This window comes from Cervus canadensis, chromosome 12 (genome assembly GCF_019320065.1).
Source record: "Cervus canadensis isolate Bull #8, Minnesota chromosome 12, ASM1932006v1, whole genome shotgun sequence".
Classification (NCBI taxonomy): domain Eukaryota; kingdom Metazoa; phylum Chordata; class Mammalia; order Artiodactyla; family Cervidae; genus Cervus; species Cervus canadensis.
This window is the reverse complement of record NC_057397.1, coordinates 52,154,851-52,176,302: the sequence shown is the minus strand read 5'-3', so window position 1 is coordinate 52,176,302 and position 21,452 is coordinate 52,154,851. Positions and strand designations below refer to the sequence as shown.

The 21,452-nt window shown below is 37.0% G+C and overlaps 1 protein-coding gene across 1 annotated transcript in view; it reads right to left on the bottom strand.

The window, feature by feature from the left end:
* Positions 1 to 21,452, bottom strand: part of NUDCD1 (NudC domain containing 1) — an 89,674-nt gene that overhangs the window by 46,628 nt on the left and 21,594 nt on the right. Inside the window, exons 3-5 of the mRNA XM_043483733.1 lie at positions 10,228 to 10,413; positions 4,875 to 5,055; positions 2,091 to 2,273 (exon numbers count right to left, since the gene is read on the bottom strand). Coding sequence (XP_043339668.1) covers positions 2,091 to 2,273; positions 4,875 to 5,055; positions 10,228 to 10,413 — 550 coding nt within the window. The remainder of the gene's footprint in view (positions 1 to 2,090; positions 2,274 to 4,874; positions 5,056 to 10,227; positions 10,414 to 21,452) is intronic.

The window sequence follows — 21,452 nt, the reverse complement described above, 5'->3', positions numbered from 1 at the left end:
ACCAAGTGAGTTCTCAGGGAGACCCTAAAGAGCTATGTAAGTACATAAAAATGTGAAACTGATTTTTATTTTAAATAATTAAGTTGTTAAAGTAATAAAAAGGGTAGCTTCAAAGAGTAATACATATGATTGTTAAATACTGTGCAAATCTGTTAAGTAAAATATACTATTCTCTGACTATAAATATCAGAAATATGAACAGCAATGATTATAGAGAAATGTTATCCTGAATATTTAGAACATGAATTCTTTGCATACAAATACAAACTTCTTCTGAAAGTCCCTTTTTTTTATTTTTTATTTTTTTTTCCAGTGGGTTTTGTCATACATTGATATGAATCAGCCATGGATTTACATGTATTCCCAATCCCGATCCCCCCTCCCACCTCCCTCTCCACCCGATTCCTCTGGGTCTTCCCAGTGCACCAGGCCCGAGCACTTGTCTCATGCATCCCACCTGGGCTGGTGATCTGTTTCACCATAGATAGTATACATGCTGTTCTTTTGAAATATCCCACCCTCACCTTCTCCCACAGAGTTCAACAGTCTGTTCTGTATTTCTGTGTCTCTTTTTCTGTTTTGCATATAGGGTTATCGTTATCACCTTTCTAAATTCCATATATATGTGTTAGTATGCTGTAATGTTCTTTATCTTTCTGGCTTACTTCACTCTGTATAATGGCCTCCAGTTTCATCCATCTCATTAGGACTGGTTCAAATGAATTCTTTTTAATGGCTGAGTAATATTCCATGGTGTATATGTACCACAGCTTCCTTATCCATTCGTCTGCTGATGGGCATCTAGGTTGCTTCCATGTCCTGGCTATTATAAACAGTGCTGCGATGAACATTGGGGTGCACGTGTCTCTTTCAGATCTGGTTTCCTCAGTGTGTATGCCCAGAAGTGGGATTGCTGGGTCATATGGCAGTTCTATTTCCAGTTTTTTAAGAATCTCCACACTGTTTTCCATAGTGGCTGTACTAGTTTGCATTCCCACCAACAGTGTAAGAGGGTTCCCTTTTCTCCACACCCTCTCCAGCATTTATTGCTTGTAGACTTTTGGATAGCAGCCATCCTGACTGGCGTGTAATGGTACCTCATTGTGGTTTTGATTTGCATTTCTCTAATAATGAGTGATGTTGAGCATCTTTTCATGTGTTTGTTAGCCATCTGTATGTCTTCTTTGGAGAAATGTCTGTTTAGTTCTTTGGCCCATTTTTTGATTGGGTCATTTATTTTTCTGGAATTGAGCTGCAGGAGTTGCTTGTATATTTTTGAGATTAATCCTTTGTCTGTTTCTTCATTTGCTATTATTTTCTCCCAATCTGAGGGCTGTCTTTTCACCTTACTTATCTGAAAGTCCCTTTTATTCTAAAACATTACCTTCATTCATTCATCCAAGACTGAAAAAACTTAAGTGATTCTACCCCCTAGGAACTTTCTTTCAGTTCAGTATGAAAGGGAAGAACACGTAATTAGCATACCTATATGAAGAGATAAGCCTATAAGCCTCTTCATACCTATCTCAAGAGGCTTCCCTGATAGCTCAGTTGATAAAGAATCCGCCTGCAATGCAGGAGACCCTGGTTTGATTCCTGGGTCGGGAAGGTCCCCTGGAGAAGGGAAAGGCTACCCACGCCAATATTCTGGCCTGGAGAATTCCATGGACTATATAGTCATGGGGTCACAAAGAGTTGGACACAACTGAGCGACTTTCACTTTCATATGAAAAGAGGTTACCTTATTTTTAAAAATTACTATCTATGATACTAATATGCTGGATTTTCAAATATCAACAACAAATAGACATCAGTATTTGTTTATTCATTAAGTATTTGTTAAATATCTAATCAGGTAAGATAATACATAGATTTTAAAAAACATTTTTGTTAATTATGGAAAGTATTAAATTTAACCAGTTCACACTACCTAAGTGGCATATTTTATGAAAGGCTATTCTGGGAAATATAAAGGAAAACAAAGAAAAATTCAGTGGCAATCCTGACCTGGTAAAACTCATAACCCAGCTAAGAGGACAAGTCAGGTCTATTTTACACAGGAGTTCTATGGAGATTCAAAGTAAAATTACCTTTGATTTCCTCGGACATGTTTTCATCCTTACTTTCTTCAAGATCCTGACCAGCTTGAACAAATGTAAAGGACTTGTAGGAGACGATCATCAGACCGTTCCCATCAGGCTCAATAGCGGCATAATGTGGCACGGACTTCCCACGGAGAATATTACACTTAGCCATTTCATATTTTTTATTATCTGTGAGAAAATAGAGCATTTTAGAACAAGAAAATTATTAACAAAAAACTATAATAAAAATATCTGAAAATATTCAAATATAATTCTAATTTAAATTAAATATTTTAAATGTACTATTAAAAATCAGACTATAGGTATCTTTTTAGAAAAGGATAAAAAAATTTACAACCTAATATTCTGTAAATAAAATCTCAAAAATGGGTCTGATGAAATTTGTTCTAGGTTGTGATGTCTAATGTGGTAGCCACTGGCCATGGTAGCTGTTTAATTAAGTAAAAATGGACATTCACTTCTCCAGCCACACAAGCCACACTTTAAGTGTTCAGAAGCCACGCATACCTAGCTGCTATCACACTGAGTGGCTCACACGCAAACATGTCCATTTTGGAAAAATTTCTATTGGACAGCAGGGCTCTAAATTGTAAAAGTGACTTACTTACCTGAACATCAAGCTCTGAAAAATCTACCCGTTCCTTGACTACAGCCTGTCTACTTTCTCAGCCCATATATGAGAGGTGTCTTCTGACAAGAGCCACAAACTGATGGTAATGGAAAAAGTGTGGTGTGGACTATTTTCTGCCCATTAGCAGGTTTTCTTAAAATGAAATAACTTTTACGGTAAAAATAATTTTTATATACATTCAGATATAGATCTATTTGCCATAAAATATAATTAATTGTACTTAGAATTTTAAAGATAGGAAAAACTAACTGCATTCTGAAATTTTCTGGTAAACTAACTGAATTTATTCTATGAAAGTAAGTGTTTTTTTTTCTCTTTTTTTTTGCTTTAAAAGTACTCAAACATTTGAGTCCATACCTTTACTTAACATTGTTACTTTTGATAACAAAATGTTTATTACAGTGGGTAGTACTTATAAGCTTCACACTGAGTAGTCAAAAAATCATAACTAAACATCATGAGTTATGCATAATACTATGTTGTTGTTGTTCAGTCACCCAGTCGTGTCCAACTCTTTGTGACCCCACGAACTGCAGCATGCCAGGCCTCCCTGTCCCTCACCATCTCCCGAAGTTTGCCCAACTTTATCTCTACTGCATCAGTGATGTCATCCAGCCATCCCATCCTCTGACGACCTCTTCTCCTTCTGCCCTCAATCCTTCCCATGATAATACGTATACATACATAATACAACCCATTCTAAAATATGTCATTTTTCTCTCTAAATCCTCACCTACCTTCACACATTCACTTCATATATATTTAAGAATAGACTTTTCATTTCATGAAGTAAAAATTACTATTTTTCTTTCATAGGTACATGCAAGGCAGAGTCCTACCTGGCTCTAAAGACCCAAACTTAGACACTCTGTATTTTATAGGATGGTTTTTCCCAACACATGGGATAGAAAACAGTGGGTCTCAAGTGAATTCCATGGCTAAATGGGTTGGGAAAGGCTGGATCAAAATTACATTTTCTTTTTTTACTCAAGATTTTTAGAAACTTAACTATGTTTAATGTGAAATGTGGCTATTGTATGCCTACATTTTCAAACTTACTTGACCACAAAATGTAATTTATCAAATGTTTCACTCAACACAGTCTAGAAATACAACACTGCTCTGTTATATTCATTAGAAAATAAAAAGTAACACAATTATATTAGTAATTCAGGGAAAAAAGGAACTGAAACATCCAGAAAAGTTAAAGTGAACCACAGAAAGAACGTTTCTACAATTACAATAATTAAAATTGGCTGGAGAGAAAAAAAGAAAGGTGAGTCTAAATATAACTGCCCAGCTGAATGAAGCAAACAAAGATGAAGAGAATGGAAGCCGAGGAGCTGCAGCCAAGTGCCACTGTGGGCTGAGCTAAGGCTGTCACGGAACCAAGAGTCTCAGAGAAGGAAGAACACCCGTGGTGATTTCTCCCATGTTGTGGACCTTGATTTAAAAACCAAAGCTTTTATTTGTCTAAAGCAGGGATCTGCAAACCATGACCTTTGAGCTAAAGAATAAATTTTACATTTTTAAATGGTTCAAAAAAAATCAAAAGAATATTTAAATACATGCAAAATTATATAAAATTCAAACATCAGTGTTAATAAACAAACAGCTATACTCATTCATTTATGCCTTCATCTACAGCTGCTTTTGCAGCACAAGATCCTAGCTGAATAACTGTGATAGATCATATGGTTACCACCTAGCCCTTCACAGAAAGTTTCCAACATCTAATCTAAAGATTTAAGTTACTGTGTTCCTCTAGAGATAAAGCTACAACACTGGGAAGAACAAATTACGGTAAATATTTCAAAGAACAAATCTTGTGCTTAATGTTACATATTAACATATATTTTTGTATACATTAAAAACATATGTTAAATTCTTCCAAAATATGTAATAGTGTCTCCTTTTACACAAAACGTGTATTCAACTGTGGAAGCACATAATTTTTTTTATAATCCATACCTAAGGAGAAACTACCTATAAATATTCATTCCAATGGGTGGCAGGTACTAGAATCACAACACAATGCCTAAGAAAAAGCAAACAGCATTTACAGGAACAGCTTTGCATTTCAAAATCTATTGAATTATGGCAACCACTGCAGAGAGATCAGAATTTTGTTGTTTTACCTTCATATTTCTTACTAATAGTGACCCACTCCAAGGAAACATAGAAACCACTTCCTTTCATAGCCAATTCCTCTTTCTCTATTCGAAGGAGGAGAGTAGCTATTGAATGTTCTTCAGCTTTCAGCAATGAGATACTGTGAATTATGATAAAAGGATTCCCAAGCTCTTCATTAAATACAATCTACAAAAAAGAAAAAAAGATGGCATTCACAAAAACATATTACATGAATGCATTGAGCACAGAAGAAAAACACAGAATTCTGACAATCCGGTAAGTAATTTGGATACTGTTTACTGCAAGGACACAAGAACAAAAAAGCCCTGAAATAAAAGCTTACAAGTTTAAAATACTGCTTAAAGAAATAACTTTTAGAAAAGATCTACTTGTTTAACAGAGAAAACTGATCAGTACTCACAGAAAACAACAGGGCCTCCAAATGGCATTTACAAGGGAAAGGGAATTAAAAGCAATCTAGAAAAGAATTGCCAAGTGAAAAAGAGTGCTCCATACAGAGGAAATGAGGTCAATATTCCCTTACTGCATCTCTTCCCCTGTCTCATATCTATTAGATATCATATCTAATTTATTGATATATTAATATATAATATTATACCCATCCATTTATGTTATATATTATCTTATACATTATATGATATATATTAATACATTAATCATATCTCATATCTAATTTATTTCTGCCTTCTTCTTAGTCTCTGAATACTGTTGTATATACGTGTGTGTGTGCTTGCTTTCCTATTGTTTTTGGTTTGCTTTGTTGTTTGTTTTCTATAAATTTACAAAGAGTCAAAGGAACTGGAGAACAAATCATGAAAACTTTCTTACTGTTCAGAAACAGAAGATCTCATTTCATCTAAAAAGATAATTCCACTAACTGCTAAATCCTTAAATTTCTTCTAAAAAAAAAAAAAGCAAATCAAAGCATCATGGAAAGATGTACAAAATCTTATCAAATTCTTCTTACAACACATAATCTAAAAGACTGTTATATTTTTGTTAAATACTGAATAGGAAAGGTTTTAAGACTGATTTCTAAACAAGTCTTTCAAATAAATGAAAAAATAAATAGCTGAATACAAATCTAACTGAAACACAAGAATTAGCTCTTTTTTTCTTTTTAAACCTGTATCTGGAATCCCCTCATGTGGGCTGCTACCTGAAAGCCTTATAAAGAAAAGGGTGCTTTACCCCAATGCTCACAGCAGCTAACAGCCAAGACATGGGAGTAATCTAAATGTCTATCGACAGACAGATGAATGGATAAAGATGTGGTATACATACAAAGGAACACTATTCAGCCATAAAAAGAATAAATAACACCATCTGCAGCAACATGAATAGACCTAGAGATTATCAAACTTAAGTGAAATAAGCCAGACAGAGAAAGACAAATATGATATCACTTATATGTGAAATCTAAAATATGATACAAATTAACCTATTTACAAAACAGGAAAAAACTCAGAAAACAAACTTATTGTTACCAAAGGGGAAGAGGGAAGAGGGAAAAATTAGGAATTTGGGATTAGCAGATACAAACTACCATATATAAAACAGATAAACAAAAAGGTCCCACTGTATAACATAGGGAACGATATTCAACACTTTGAAATAAACTACAATGGAAAAGAATATAAATATATATATAAAACTCAATCACTGCTGTACACCAAATCTAACAAAACATTGCAAGTTATAACTAGAGTTCAGGAAAAAGAAAAGTGTGCTTTAATGTCATTAATTTCCCTTTGTGTTTGAGCAACTCTGCCAAAATTATTCAAATAGCAGACCTTTGGAATCAATTCTAAATTCTTCCATAGGTGAGCGGAGGGCAGGCCCTCTCTTAAATACCCAAAATTGAGAAGAGAAGACAGACATATTTTTGGTTAAGTGGGTTTTGTTTTTGCTTGGGAGACAAGAGGAAATAAGAGTAGGGAGAAACAGCAGTTAAGTTTTGCCAAGTCCAAGCAGCCAGTTTACTGTTTCCTCCCGCTCTTTCTCTCTCATGTGAGTGAGGCCAGAAGAGACCATGTCAGGACTTTTAACAATCCCTAGGCTGATGTTTCCAGTCCTCTGACAAGCCTGGCAAATCAATTGTGAAACTGTTGATAAACAGCACTCCCATCACGTTAGAGGCCACACATTCCCTGCCTTCTTTCATTTCTCTTTCTACATTTCAGTCATCAACACCACGCTTGCTGGGCCCCCTTATGCCATACCATGCCCCCATCACTTCCACCTTTAGCCTCCTCTCTTACACCAATTCCCGCAAAGTCCCAAAACTCTGAGTTATTTCTCTCAAAGTGACCAATACCCCACAGTATCCCTTCCACTTCAGTTAATGCCCTGGTCTCATAACTTCCCCACTGTTCCCACCTCCCCAGAGAGGACTGAATTCATTATGGCAGTATATATACTGAAGAGGATATGGAATAAATTTAAAATTTTAATTTATTTTTAAAATATTATTGAAGACCTAATATGGGCCAAGGAGATATACATAGCAGAAACTGAATGAACCATAAACCCATATGAATTTTCTTCTGATGGACTACATGGTGTTATTTAATCTGAAGGTGAAGAGGGTCAATGTGTTTCTTCCTACTGAAAACCAACAGAATCCACATAGCTTGATAACAGACACATTTTCATTCATATCATTCCTGTCCATCATTCTCCAAATTCTTTTCAACTGTTTCAGGTAGCTGGCTGCTTTATACCACACATCCTCAGTAAAAAAGAAAAGAAAAGAAAAATTTATTGGAGGCAGGAACAGAATGTTTAAAACTGCAACTGACTGCAAAGGTTTCCTATAAATAGGCTCTTGTTCTAGTATTTCACTGTGTTTTTGTTTAGCTTTTTGAACATACCGCAATTTGGTAGTGCAGCATTTGGTATAACAATAAGAAAGGTAAACCACTAAGGCTTGTTGGTTTTTCTCAAATAATTAAAGCCCAGTGTCTACAGGCAACTGTGGGTCTGATAAATATGTTTTATAAGATGTAAAATATTAAATTCGTATCACTTTAGCTACCTAGAACTAAAGGCCATCTGCTGAAATTTAGAAGGCAGCAATATCACGTTGTACTTATTAGCACAACTCAGTGTCACTCTACTTTCAAAACCTGTGGCTCTGAAGAAACTAATTTCACATTATTACTAAAATCCAAACCTGCCCCTCAGATTTAAGCCTGTTACATTGTTTTAAAAAAACTGAAGTAAAAATGGCATCTTGGAGATTGGTACATAATTACAGTTATAAATCAAATCCCTTATGTGATTATACAGTGGAAGTGACAAATAGATTCAAGGGATTAGATCTGCTAGACCGAGTGCCTGAAGAACACTGGACAGAGGTTCATGACCTTGTACAAGAGACAGGGATCAAGACCATCCCCAAGAAAAAGAAATGCAAAAAGGCAAAATGTCTGAGGAGGCCTTACAAACAGCTGAGAAAAGAAGAGAAGCTAAAGGCAAAGGAGAAAAGGAAAGATATACCCATTTGAATGCAGTTCCAGAGAACAGCAAGGAGAGATAAGACAGCTTCATTCAGTGATCAGTGCAAAGAAATAGAGGAAAACAACAGAATGGGAATGATGAGAGATCCCTTCAAGAAAATGAGAGATACCAAGGGAAAATTTCATGCAAAGATGGGCACAATAAAGGACAGAAATGGTATGGACCTAACAGAAGCAGAAGATATTAAGAAGAGGTGGCAAGAATACACAGAAGAACAATACAAAAACGATCTTCATGACTCAGATAACCACGATGGTGTGATCACTCACCTAGAGCCAGATTCCTGGAATGTGAAGTCAAGTGGGCCTTAGGAAGCATCACTACGAACAAAGCTAGTGGAGGTGATGGAATTCCAGTTGAGCTATTTCAAATCCTGAAAGATGATGCTGTGAAAGTCCTGCACTCAATATGCCAGCAAATTTGGAAAACTCAGCAGTGGCCACAGGACTGGAAAAGGTCAGTTTTCATTCCAATCCCAAAGAAAGACAATGCCAAAGAATGTTCAAACTACCGCACAATTGCACTCATCTCACATGCTAGCAAAGTAATGCTCAAAATTCTCCAAGCCAGGCTTCAACAGAACGTGAATCATGAACTTCCAAATGCTCAAGCTGGATATAGAAAAGGCAGAGGAACCAGAGATCAAATTGCCAACATCTGTTGGATCATCAAAAAAGCAAGAGAATACCAGAAAAACATCTACTTCTGCCTTATTGACTACACCAAAGCCTTTGACTGTGTGGATCACAACAAACTGTGGAAAATTCAAGTGATGGGAATACCAGACCACCTGACCTGCCTCTTGAGAAATCTGTATGCAGGTCAAAAAGCAACAGTTAGAACTGGACATGGAACAACAGACTGGTTCCAAATCAGGAAAGGAGCTATGGTTTTTCCAGTGGTCATGTATGGATGTGAGAGTTGGACTATAAAGAAAGCTGAGGGCCAAAGAATTGATGCTTTTGAACTGTGGTGTTGGAGAAGACTCCTGAGAGTCCCTTGGACTGCAAGGAGATCCAACCAGTCCATCCTAAAGGAAATCAGTCCTGAATATTCACTGAAAGGACTGATGCTGAAGCTAAAACTCCAATACTTTGGCCACCTGGCACAAAGCACTGACTCATTGGAAAAGACCCTGATGCTGGGAAAGACTGAAGGCAGGAGGGGAAGGGCATGACAGAGGATGAGATGGTTGGATGGCATCACTGACTCTATGGACATGAGTTTGAGTAAGCCCTGGAGTTGGTGATGGACCGGGAAGCCTGGCATGCTGCAGTCTATGGGGTCTCAGAGTCGGACATGACTGAGTGACTGAACTGATGCGATGGTATATTTTTCTAAATAGGGAATATTCTGGTAAAGTTACTATTTGACTAGTTTAAACATATCAGATAGCCAAGTGGTGCAGTAGAAGTGTCCTAGGCTTGTAAATATATTTGAGAATAAAACATGAGAAAAGGAGAAAAGACGTGACAATGTAATTCTCTGGCCAACTCTTTACAAAAAAGAAGGTAGCAAGGTCAATGCTTAAGATACTGCTTTATACTTACAAAGCATTCAGTTGGTATTTGCTGAAAAACAAATGCAATTCTTGACAACTGCACTCACCCCAGATCAAAACAGGAATAGCTACTATATCAGTTTCATAAAAGGTAAACATTTTATAATTTAAAAGATATCCAAAACACTATATATTATAAAAATCAAGAGGTCACATGTAAACCATCCTTAAAAAGGTGTTATTTCAAAATCACTAAGATCTAACTTGCATATACTTTCCAGACTCAGCATTAAGTCTGAAGATAAACAACTCACCTCCCATTTTTCAGAAGCACTATTTCCACGTTCACCTGTTCCAATGAGATACAGTCTTCCAGTTCCATCTGACAAGGTAACCCAGGTAGAAGATGTGAAATGGATGGATGCGCAAAGGCGATTGTCACATGCTGTCAAATCTGTAGGAAGTCGAAACACCTCTCGTGGTTTTCCTAAGGCAGTGTCCTAAACAGAAGCAGAATATTATGAATGAATCCCTCCCTCTCCTTGACACAAAACGCACAAAATAAAAATACCAGCAGTGGACTGGTGACTCTCCTCTTCACAAGTAGGTGTCCAAGTCCCCTGCTTGAGTACGAGCTTTCCCACTGGCTCACTTGTAAGAAACAGAAGTGACGGTGTGTGACTTCTTAGGTTAGGTCATACAAGACTGCATCTTGTACCTTGCTCTTTCTCTTCGATTGCATGCGGCAGACCCACGTGAGGAGGCACTCAGGGCTCCTGACAACCACCAGCAGCCCGTGAGTGAAGTTTGGAAGTGTACCCTTCAGCTCTAGTCAGGCTTTCGGATCACTGCAGTTGTGGCTGACATCTTGGCTACATTCTCTTGAGAAATCTTGAGAGGTAACCACCTAGCTAAGCCATTCTGATTTCTCACTGAAACTGTGAGATGACAAATGTTTATTGTTTCAAGTTACTAAGTCCTGAAGTAAGTTATTATACAGCAATAGATAACAAATGCAATGCAGTAATCTAGTCTTCATTCTTAAGTTTAAAATTAATGATCAGTATTTTTACCTAGTTGGAAATATCACATCATGCTCTAAATTCCTACACAGACATCTCTGTGGTATGAAAATGCTATGTTATGCATTAACAACTTGTGTTTTTGTTAACACATTTTTAAATATGCTATAAATTTAGTGTCTCCTTATAAATATAGTGTCTCATGCTTTATAAATATAGTGTCTCGTGCTTCATGCTCAGTCGTGTCCGACTCTCTGTGACCCCACGGACTGTGGTCCACCAGGCTCCTCTCTTAATGGGATTTTTTTCAGGCCAAAATACTGGAGTAGCTTGCTATTTCCTCTTCCAAGTGATCTTCCCGACCCAGAGATCGAATCCGTGTCTCTTGCATATCTCCTGAATCGGCAGGTGGAGTCTTTACTACTGAACCATCTGGGTAGCCCATAATATAAAGTAGTAAGATGGATTACATCATTAAAATGTTTACAAAAAAATATATAAAGAAGGGTTACAACTCAGAAAATAAACTTCCCCTCATACATCAAACTGTATTCGATTTTTATTGTTGTTTTAGTTTTCAGTTAACAGGTCTTCCTGCAGTATAGAAATAAGCCTTGACTCACATATTTCAGGGTTTCTCTGGTGGCTCAGCTGGTAAAGGATCCGCCTGAAACATGGGAGACCTGGATTCAATCCCTGGGTTGGGAAGATCCCCTGGACAAAGGAGGGGCTACCCACTCCAGTATTCTGGCCTGGAGAATTCCATGGACTGTATAGTTCACAGGGTCACAAAGAGTTGGACACGACTGAGTGACTTTCACTTTTCATGTATTTCATTCCCTGCTCCTAGAACTGTTTAGATTAATATATATACACATACACTAAGAAAGATTTAATTAATTAAACCATGTCCTTATTAGCCTCAAGTTTTTTAGTGACCCATTGTTTCTTTCTAAAGCATGCAATTTTGTTTTCTTTAAAAGGGCACCTTTCCTTCTTTTTGTACTCATGTTTTACTGATTTATATAATACTGCATTAAATGAAAATGCACCAACAAACACAGTTGACAAGTTTTTAGAATGAGAAAATCTGATTATTACTGATGTAAAACTCAGCTAGCAGTAACAGAATTATAACAGCAGAGAACTGAGTAGCCGACTAGCAATACACATCAAGCTTACTGTCGTCTTCAGTCAGTATGTTATTAAAAGAGAAGAGAGAATATCAGTTAATCCAGTCAGTTAAGTGAAAGGCAAGTAAGAGAAATTTTACTGCAAGCTAATGCCTGTGTAGGCATTTAAAACATGATGTTGAATTTCCAATTATTGTGAAAGAAATGGACTAGTCAACAAATAATAGTGGAACATTAGGGAATTTTAGGAAAAAAATTATACAAAAACATTCCTTATTCCAGATAGATCAATTATCTAAATGTTTTAAGAGAAAAGTAAAGTCGCTTTGTTAGAAGATTGTTTTAATAATCTCAGTGTGCAGAAAGCCTTCTTATGAGTAAATAAAAGACATACAGGAGTCAGGAAGGCAAATACTTGCCACAAATATAACACAGTATATATAACATACAAAGTGCCTTTAAAACTCAACAAGAATGACAAGGTTATCATTTTTTTTATCATAGTAAAAGAATATGAACAGGAAAACTATGGTTTAAAAAAAAAGGCCAAAATATTCAAACTCACTAGGAAAAAAAAAAAAATGATTAAAATAATATACCTCCATTAGCCAGGAAAAAAAAAATCTTAGACTGTTAATCTCTATTCTTGGCTAAGGTGCCCTGTTGGTAGGAACAGAAGTATAGGCATTTCACAATGATTATAAATCAAATTTTATGATGTGCTATACACCCTTTAGTGGGTTTCCCAGGTGGCTCAGTGGTAAAGAATCTGCCTGCCCATGCAGGAGACACGGGTTCTATCCCTGGGCTGGGAAGATCCTCCAGAGAAGAGTCTGGCTACCCACTCCAGTATTCTTGCCTGGAGAATCCCATGGACAGAGGAGCCTGGCAGGATACAGTCCATGGTGTCTCAACAGAGTTGGACACGACTTAGTGACTAAACAACAACAAATACAATTCCACTTCTAGAAAACTTGCACATGTACACTAAGATCCACATAACAAGAATGTTTATTTTAATAATGAAAATGACAAAATGTGTTAATAAAAACTAAGATACAATCTAGTCGTTTATCAATAGTGAGGAAGAGAAGAGCAGCACCTGACATCCAATGCTAGCCTGGTAGTATCAGCGAGGACTTGGTTTTGCTATGAGCTAGTGACACTAACTCATAAGACGTCCTTTTCATCATAGGGGACTGGAATGCAAAAGCAGAAGTCAAGAAACACCTGGAGTAACAGGCAAATTTGGCCTTGGAGTACGGAATGAAGCAGGGCAAAGGCTAATAGAGTTTTGCCAAGAGAACGCACTGATCACAGCAAACACCCTCTTCCAACAACACAAGAGAAGACTCTACAGATGGACATCACCAGATGGTCAATACCAAAATCAGATTGATTATATTCTTTGCAGCCAAAGATGAAGCTCTATACAGTCAGCAAAAACAAGACTGGGAGCTGACTGTGGCTCAGATCATGAACTCCTTATTGCCAAATTCAGACTTAAATTGAAGAAAGTAGGGAAAACCACTAGATCATTCAGGTATGACCTAAATCAAATCCCTTATGACTATATAGTGGAAGTGAGAAATAGATTTAAGGGACTAGATCTGATAGACAAGAGTGCCTGATGAACTATGGACGGAGGTTCATGACATTGTACAGGAGACAGGGATCAAGACCATCCCCATGGAAGAAATGCAAAAAGGCAAAATGGTTGTCAGAGGAGGCCTTACAAATAGCTGTGAAAAGAAGAGAAGCGAAAATCAAAGGAGAAAAGGAAAGATATTCCCATCTGAATGCAGAGTTCCAAAGAATAGCAAGGAGGAGAGATAAGAAAGCCTTCCTCAGAGATCAATGCAAAGAAACACAGGAAAACAAACAACAGAATGGGAAAGACTAGAGATCTCTTCAAGAAAATTAGAGATACCAAGGGAACATTTCATGCAAAGATGGACTCAATAAAGGACAGAAATGTTATGGATCTAACAGAAGCAGAAGATATTAAGAAGAGGTGGCAAGAATACACAGAAGAACAATACAAAAACGATCTTCATGACTCAGATAATCATGATGGTGTGATCATTCACCTAGAGCCAGACATCCTGGAATGTGAAGTCAGGTGGGCCTTAGAAAGCATCATTACGAACAAAGCTAGTGGAGGTGATGGAATTCCAGTTGAGCTATTTCAAATCCTGAAAGATGATGCTGTGAAAGTGCTACACTCAATATGTCGGCAAATTTGGAAAACTCAGCAGTGACCACAGGACTGGAAAAGGTCAGTTTTCACTCCAATCCCAAAGAAAGGCAATCCCAAAGAGTGCTCAAACTACCGCACAATTGCACTCATCTCACATGCTAGTAAAGTAATGCTCAAAATTCTCCAAGTCAGGCTTCAGCAATACGTGAACCGTGAACTTCCAGATGTTCAAGCTGGTTTTAGAAAAGGCAGAGGAACCAGAGATCAAATCGCCAACATCCGCTGGATCATCAAAAAAAGCAAGAGAGTTCCAGAAAAACATCTATTTCTGCTTTCTCGACTACACCAAAGCCTTTGACTGTGTGGATCACAATAAACTGTGGAAAATTCTGGAAGAGATGGGAATACCAGACCACCGGACCTGCCTCTTGAGAAATCTATATGCAGGTCAGGAAGCAACAGTTAGAACTGGACATGGGACAACAGACTGGTTCCAAATAGGAAAAGGAGTACATCAAGGCTGTATATTGTCACCCTGCCTATTTAACTTATATGCAGAGTACATCATGAGAAACGCTGGGCTGGAAGAAGCACAAGCTGGAATCAAGATTGCCGGGAGAAATATCAATAACCTCAGATATGCAGATGACACCACCCTTATGGCAGAGAGTGAAGAGGAACTGAAAAGCCTCTTGATGAAAGTGAAAGAGCAGAGTGAAAAAGTTGGCTTAAAACTCAACATTCAGAAAACTAAGATCATGGCATCTGGTCCCATCACTTCATGGGAAACAGATGGGGAAAAAGTGGAAACAGTGAAAGACTATTTTTTTGAGATCCAAAATCACTGCAAATGATGACTGCAGCCATGAAATTAAAAGACGCTTACTGCTTGGAAGGAAAGTTATGACCAACCTAGATAGCATATTAAAAAGCAGAGACATTACTTTGCCAACAAAGGTCCGTCTGGTCAAGGCTATGGTTTTTCCAGTGGTCATGTATGGATGTGAGAGGTGGACTGTGAAGAAAGCTGAGCGCTGAAAAATTGATGCTTTTGAACCGTGGTGTTGGAGAAGACTCTTGAGAGTCCCTTGCACTGCAAGGAGATCCAACCAGTCCCTCCTGAAGGAGATCAGTCCTGGGTGTTCATTGGAAGGACTGATGCTGAAGCTGAAACTCCAGTACTTTGGCCACCTCATGTGAAGAGTTGACTCATTGGAAAAGACCCTGATGCTGGGAGGGATTGGGGGCAGGAGGAGAAGGGGATGACAGAGGATGAGATGGCCGGATGCATCACCTACTCGATGGACATGAGTTTGAGTAAACTCTGGGAGTTGGTGATGGACAGGGAGGCCTGGCGTGCTGCGATTCATGGCGTCGCAGAGTCGGACATGACTGAGTGACTGAACTAAACTGACGTGACACTAACAGCTATATTTTCCTGATAAACAATTTCACAGAACATCATCATCAGACGAGGACACAGTCTGACGAGGACACTTTGTCATTATGACCAAACAAGACTAAAACAGCATCACTCCATAATGGTAACTGAATACATATAAAATATGAATGTTGTCAAAGCCTCAAATAGGATCCTAATCCATGCCAATATTACTAATCACAGCTTAAGCCCTGGTCCAGTCTCCCCTCCTTCTGGACAAGACTTATTAAGATACCCATCATGGAATTATCCCGTTTCCTAACAGTAGCCAACCCAGAGCAAAGCCCCAGTTCCTAAAATCCTCTCCCCAAACCATCTAATACAAGCCTAATCCTACAATGGCGTTTCTAACATCCTCTTACTGAGACACCCTGTGGTTCCCCATCGTACACATCCCTCCTCTGCTTCACAAAGTAATAAATCCAGTGTGTTCAAATATAAAGGTGTACCTGGCATCTTTGCCTGGAGTGCACTGGCAGATGAATGGTTAACTGGAACAACCATTATTTGGAATACCAAATAACTTAGTTACACTAAAGTAGAGTTAATTTTTTAAAGATTTTTTTATGTGGACCATTTTTAAAGTCTTTGTTGAATTTGTTGTAATATTGCTTCTGTTTTATGTTTTTTGTCTGTGAGGCATGTGGGATCTTGGCTCCCTGACCAGGGATTGAAAACCTGCATTCCCTTCATTGGAAGGCAAAGTCTTAACTACCAGACCACTAAGTCCCCTGAGTAGATTTATAAGACATTAAGATAATGACTGAAAAAAAAATAAATGCAGATGCAGAAAACACATAAATCCATCTATGTTGGAACAAACACTATGATATCATAGCACAGAGTAAGCTATAGACAGATCAGGCTTTTCTAGTGTTTACTGTTAGAAAGGAAAACGAGATCTGCTGGTAAAGGAGACTGGTGGTGAAGGGAAAATTTCCATTACTGCTTCAATACATTGCTTGACTTTTTTTTTTTAAAACACTAAATAATTTACATGTGACATACATAATTAAAAGATATGAATAAGTTAAAATAAAATGCAACTTCTTCCTCAAAATAGTTGTTTCAAAGCAAAGTTTCTAGTGGTCTCCCCCACTACATGCCCTTCACAACATCTAAGCTAGGGAACCGTTGTTAGGAAAGGATCATTCTTCATTTCATGCTCCATCCTAAAGAAGGCTTTAAGCCATTTTCTTTTAAATACAAGGCCTCACATAACTGAGACTGCTAGGCATCTGATTATCGGATATGAATGTGAAAGTCGCTCAGTCGTGTCTGACTCTGCGACCCCATGGACTATGATTATCAGATAAATGAGTGCAAAATCCAATATAATGATTAAGATATTCAAATATACAAATGTGAAGCCAAAAATAATTAAAAATGCAAAAGAAAACACACAGTTATGTCAAAGTTAAATGATAGTTTATGTGAAAGAACCTAAAATGCTCCTGATTTTTGAAACCTAATTTTCAGAGTACATTTTAATTTTAAATGGACTGTAGGCAACAAAATATTTTCTTCTGCATTAATAAATCAAATTAGAGTACTAAATTACTTCTGAATACCCTCCATTAACAGTTCTACAGCATCTTAATAATAAAGCTTTATGTAATTAGCATCTATAATGTCCTGGTCCCAACCAATCATTTTCTTCTTTCAGTCAAAAAAAAGTTAACATTACTATGTTCAAAGCTGCTGACAATCATTCTGAGATAACATTACACAGCTGAATTGTGGAAGAATTAAAATTTCAATGATAGATGGAGTACTTCTTGAATGATAATAATGTACAGTATTGTATTAAATAAGTGCTTTGACTTCTGCCATCACATTTAATTATTTCCAAACCTTATGAAGTTGAAATTATTATCCCACTTGAAGAAGATAAAAAGCTCTGTTCAAAAAAATTAAATAATTTGCCTATAACTCCACTGCTAGAAATGGCAGGGCCAATATTCAAATCTTGGTTGACTGAACTCCAAAAGTTGGTCTTTCCTATATTCCACACTTTCTTGAGAAGAAATCAGTTCTCAAGTTTTTCTAAACAAATGATACATCAGAAGTGAACACAACTTATAGAGTAACACCTCCCCCCACCCAAAAAAAAAACCCTCTGGTATGAGCAAAACTACTATACTCAGTTTTTCTTTCAGGCTAATACATTATATGGTATTTTAATTAGATTCCTGAGTCAATGAAACATATTACAAAAATCTCACTGTCCACATATTGTGTACAAAGGACACTCTAAACAAACAGCAAATTAGTACTAATACATAAACCACGTATTTATGAAAACATCTTAAAACAGTTGGAGATCTCTTAGTTACAGCTATAAGAAGAGAAGCTCTGAACTAACAGAGCTTTTTTCTAATACATGTACATTTATAGAAAACACTACTCAAGTTTAAAAAGAATGGTCAAACTAAACAAGGATGCCATTTACTATAAGACACTGATATTTAAAAACTTGCCCTTTGAAAAGGGAGTGATCTTTTTCTAGAGGAAGACTTTCATCACTAATAACTATTTGGAAGGGAACAAAATCTTACTATATCCTCCTTCTTTCCCCCACTTTTTTTGCTAGAACTGTAAGAAAAGGTGTTTTAAATTAATTGTAATTTGATTAAGTAATGTCTTTATGTACCACAAAGCTTTCAATAATGTATTAGGCACACACAGTTCCAAGAACTTTACACCTCTCATTTTTCTTTAACCAGATAAATCACTGGTTCCCTGCTAGTAAATTCAACTGTAGAACATAAGCTGGACTCAGGTCTAGACAAGAATATACTGGTAAATAACTAAGCTGGACTAGCAAGTAGCTGTAACCAGTAACTCTGAGACACAGCCTCAAAAGTGCATGCTTCAGATGGAATCTAGTAACTCTCCTCTGGACCTTTACATGCAATTTAAAGAGGCATCACAAGATGATGCTCTTCTTTACTGGTAAAAACATGAGTTTTTCAGATAAAAGAAATTAGGACAGAATTAATCCCCTAAATATTAAGAAACAGAACACAGTACTTTAAAACAAGCCCTAATATGATAAAATGACAATATAATAAAGAATCAAATTTTAAACACTTTTTCCCCTTTGTTTTTGCTTTTCTAAGGAACTGGAATTTTTCTACTTCCTAAGTGAACTTCCTCTCAACTGACATTTTTCTGAAATTAAGGACTGTAAACCACAAGTTGGCTCAGTGGCTTGTGGCTGAGATTCCCAGGTAGCTCAGTGGTAAAGAATCCTCCTGCCAATGCAGGAAACGCAAGAGAAGCAGGTTCGATCCCTGGGTTGGGAAGATCCCCTGAGAAGGAAATGGCAAATCCACTCCAGTATTCTTGCCTGGAGAATCCATGGACAGAGGAGCCTGGCGGGCTGCAGTCTAACACCTGAGCGACTGAACACACACCCCACAAATTAAGCTGGTTCGGACCTTGTCAGTACAACGCCTCTATAAACCTGTGTTGCCCTGCTGCCACCTGCTGGCTCCTGATAAAATCGAAAGGTTAAACAACTTGTGGATTTCCTTTCTTAGGCCCCACAGCCTTCATTCACTGTTACCACAATAATGTTTAGCCCAAATTAACAAGGATGGTCATTTTTGTAAATCAGCCACAAATAAAAACCTCCCTGAGATTTGTGCATGTGTGCCTTTGACTTAAAAAAAAAAAAAAAATCAGACAATAAAAGGTATGGAAGAACTGTTTTCTGCTTAAAAAAAAAAAAAAAAAAAAGCCAATGTATAACCACAGCAGCCAATACTCTCCACCTGCCCCCAATATAATTCAAAGAGCTAGCTGATTTCCTTTGTTGCTGATCAAAAAAATAATAGTGTAGTATTCTTCTATACCACTGGTGCAGAGTTTCACAAAACTTGGTCACCAAACCAGAAGCTAAGTCATCTAGGATGTTTGATAAAATGAAGATTCCCAGAGCACAACCCACCCTAACAAACTGAATCAGAATCTTTGGGAACCACAACCTGAAATTAGCTTTTTGTTTTGATCAATTGCTCCAAATGATTCTCATGTGCAATACAGTTTGAAAACCAAAGACAAAAAGCTGACTTAAGCAGAAAACTAAAACAATCCCAAATATGGTCCTTTAAAAATAAAATAATAATGATATCCTTGTAAAGTTTGATTAAGGAAAATGAAAGAGAGAAAAGATAATTTTTTTTCCTAGCAAAAATATATAGTACTACCCATGAAACAGAGTTTGAGTAAACCAATTACAACAGAATAAACTGGATAGGTGGTTAGAGAATTACCATTAAAAAGAACAGGATATATATCAGGTCTGAAGAGAATTTTTATTTAATATATAAAGAGTAGATTACTCCAATTCTAAACTATTTCAGTTCCAGAAAACTCTACAATTCAAGGAAGCCAACAAAACTTTAATCAAAGCCTGTTATCAACATAATCAAAATAAAAAAAAATTATAATTTGTGAAAACAAATACAAATATTATAAATAAAATGTCAGCAAATAGAATTCAACAATATATCAAAAGAATAATGCATTCTAACCTAAAATAATTAATTTGCAAAACTTAAGGAATTTTTTTAACTATAGAAATTTAATTTACTACACTGATAATAAAAACACACAATCATTAACAATAGGTGGGTTCTGAAAAGGCATACAATAAAATTCATCAGGCATAATAAAAATATTGAATAGAAACTGAAAGAAGCAAGTTTACAACAATAAAGTGAAAGTCACTCAGTCATGTCCGACTCTTTGCGAGGCTATGGAATTCCCTGGAATTCTCCAGGCCAGAATACTGGGGTAGGTAGCCTTTTCCTTCTCCAGGGGATCTTCCCAACCCAGGGATCAGAACTCAGGTCTCCTGCATTGCGGGCAGATTCTTTACCAGCTGAGCCACAAGGGAAGCCCAAGAATACTGGAGTAGGTAGCCTTTTCCTTCTCCAGGGATCTTCCCAACCCAGAGATCAAACTCATGTCTCCTGCACTGCAGGTGGATTCTTTACCAGCTGGGCTATCTAAAACCAATAGTGAGTATTCAAGTCATTTAAAAGCCATTACAATTAAAATCAAAAGGTAAACAGAGATACTTGCAATCCCCACTATTATTCAACACTGTCTCAGAGGTTCTTCAAGAAGACAAAAAGGAAATGACACAGGAATGTTTTTTCTACTTTCACAAATACTAGAAAAGGAGAGACAAAACCATTTCCTTTTGCTAATGACGGAACTATCAATTTTGAAAGCCTAAATGGGAACAGGTAAAAATCACTGAATTATCAATTAAGGTGACTGCTTATACAACAAATAGTCTTTATCAATAAACCTCTAGGAACGAAAACAGAAAAAACTATATTAACAAGAGGCAAAAACCATAAAATAGTCAAAATTAAACTTGAGCATAAGACCAAAGGAGAATGATAAAAATCTTACTTTAAGGACATAAAACAAAATATAATAAAAAAGAAGGTTCGCAAAAATGCCAATTCTCCCCGAATTAACATAAACTCACTCTATCTATCAAAAGACGAGATTTCTCCACTGAAAGTTTTAATTAGACTGACTCTGGCCTTCAGGCCCAGTAACTACAGGAGTGAAGGACACCACAGAAAGAAAACAGAGGAATGCAAAAGATGAGACTACAAATTCTTTTCTTTTCTTTGGATAGCAGAAAGCCACAATCAGGCCTTAAACCTCTCAGACAAGAAACCAGAGGACTCCTCTCTGGGGACATCTGGCAGCC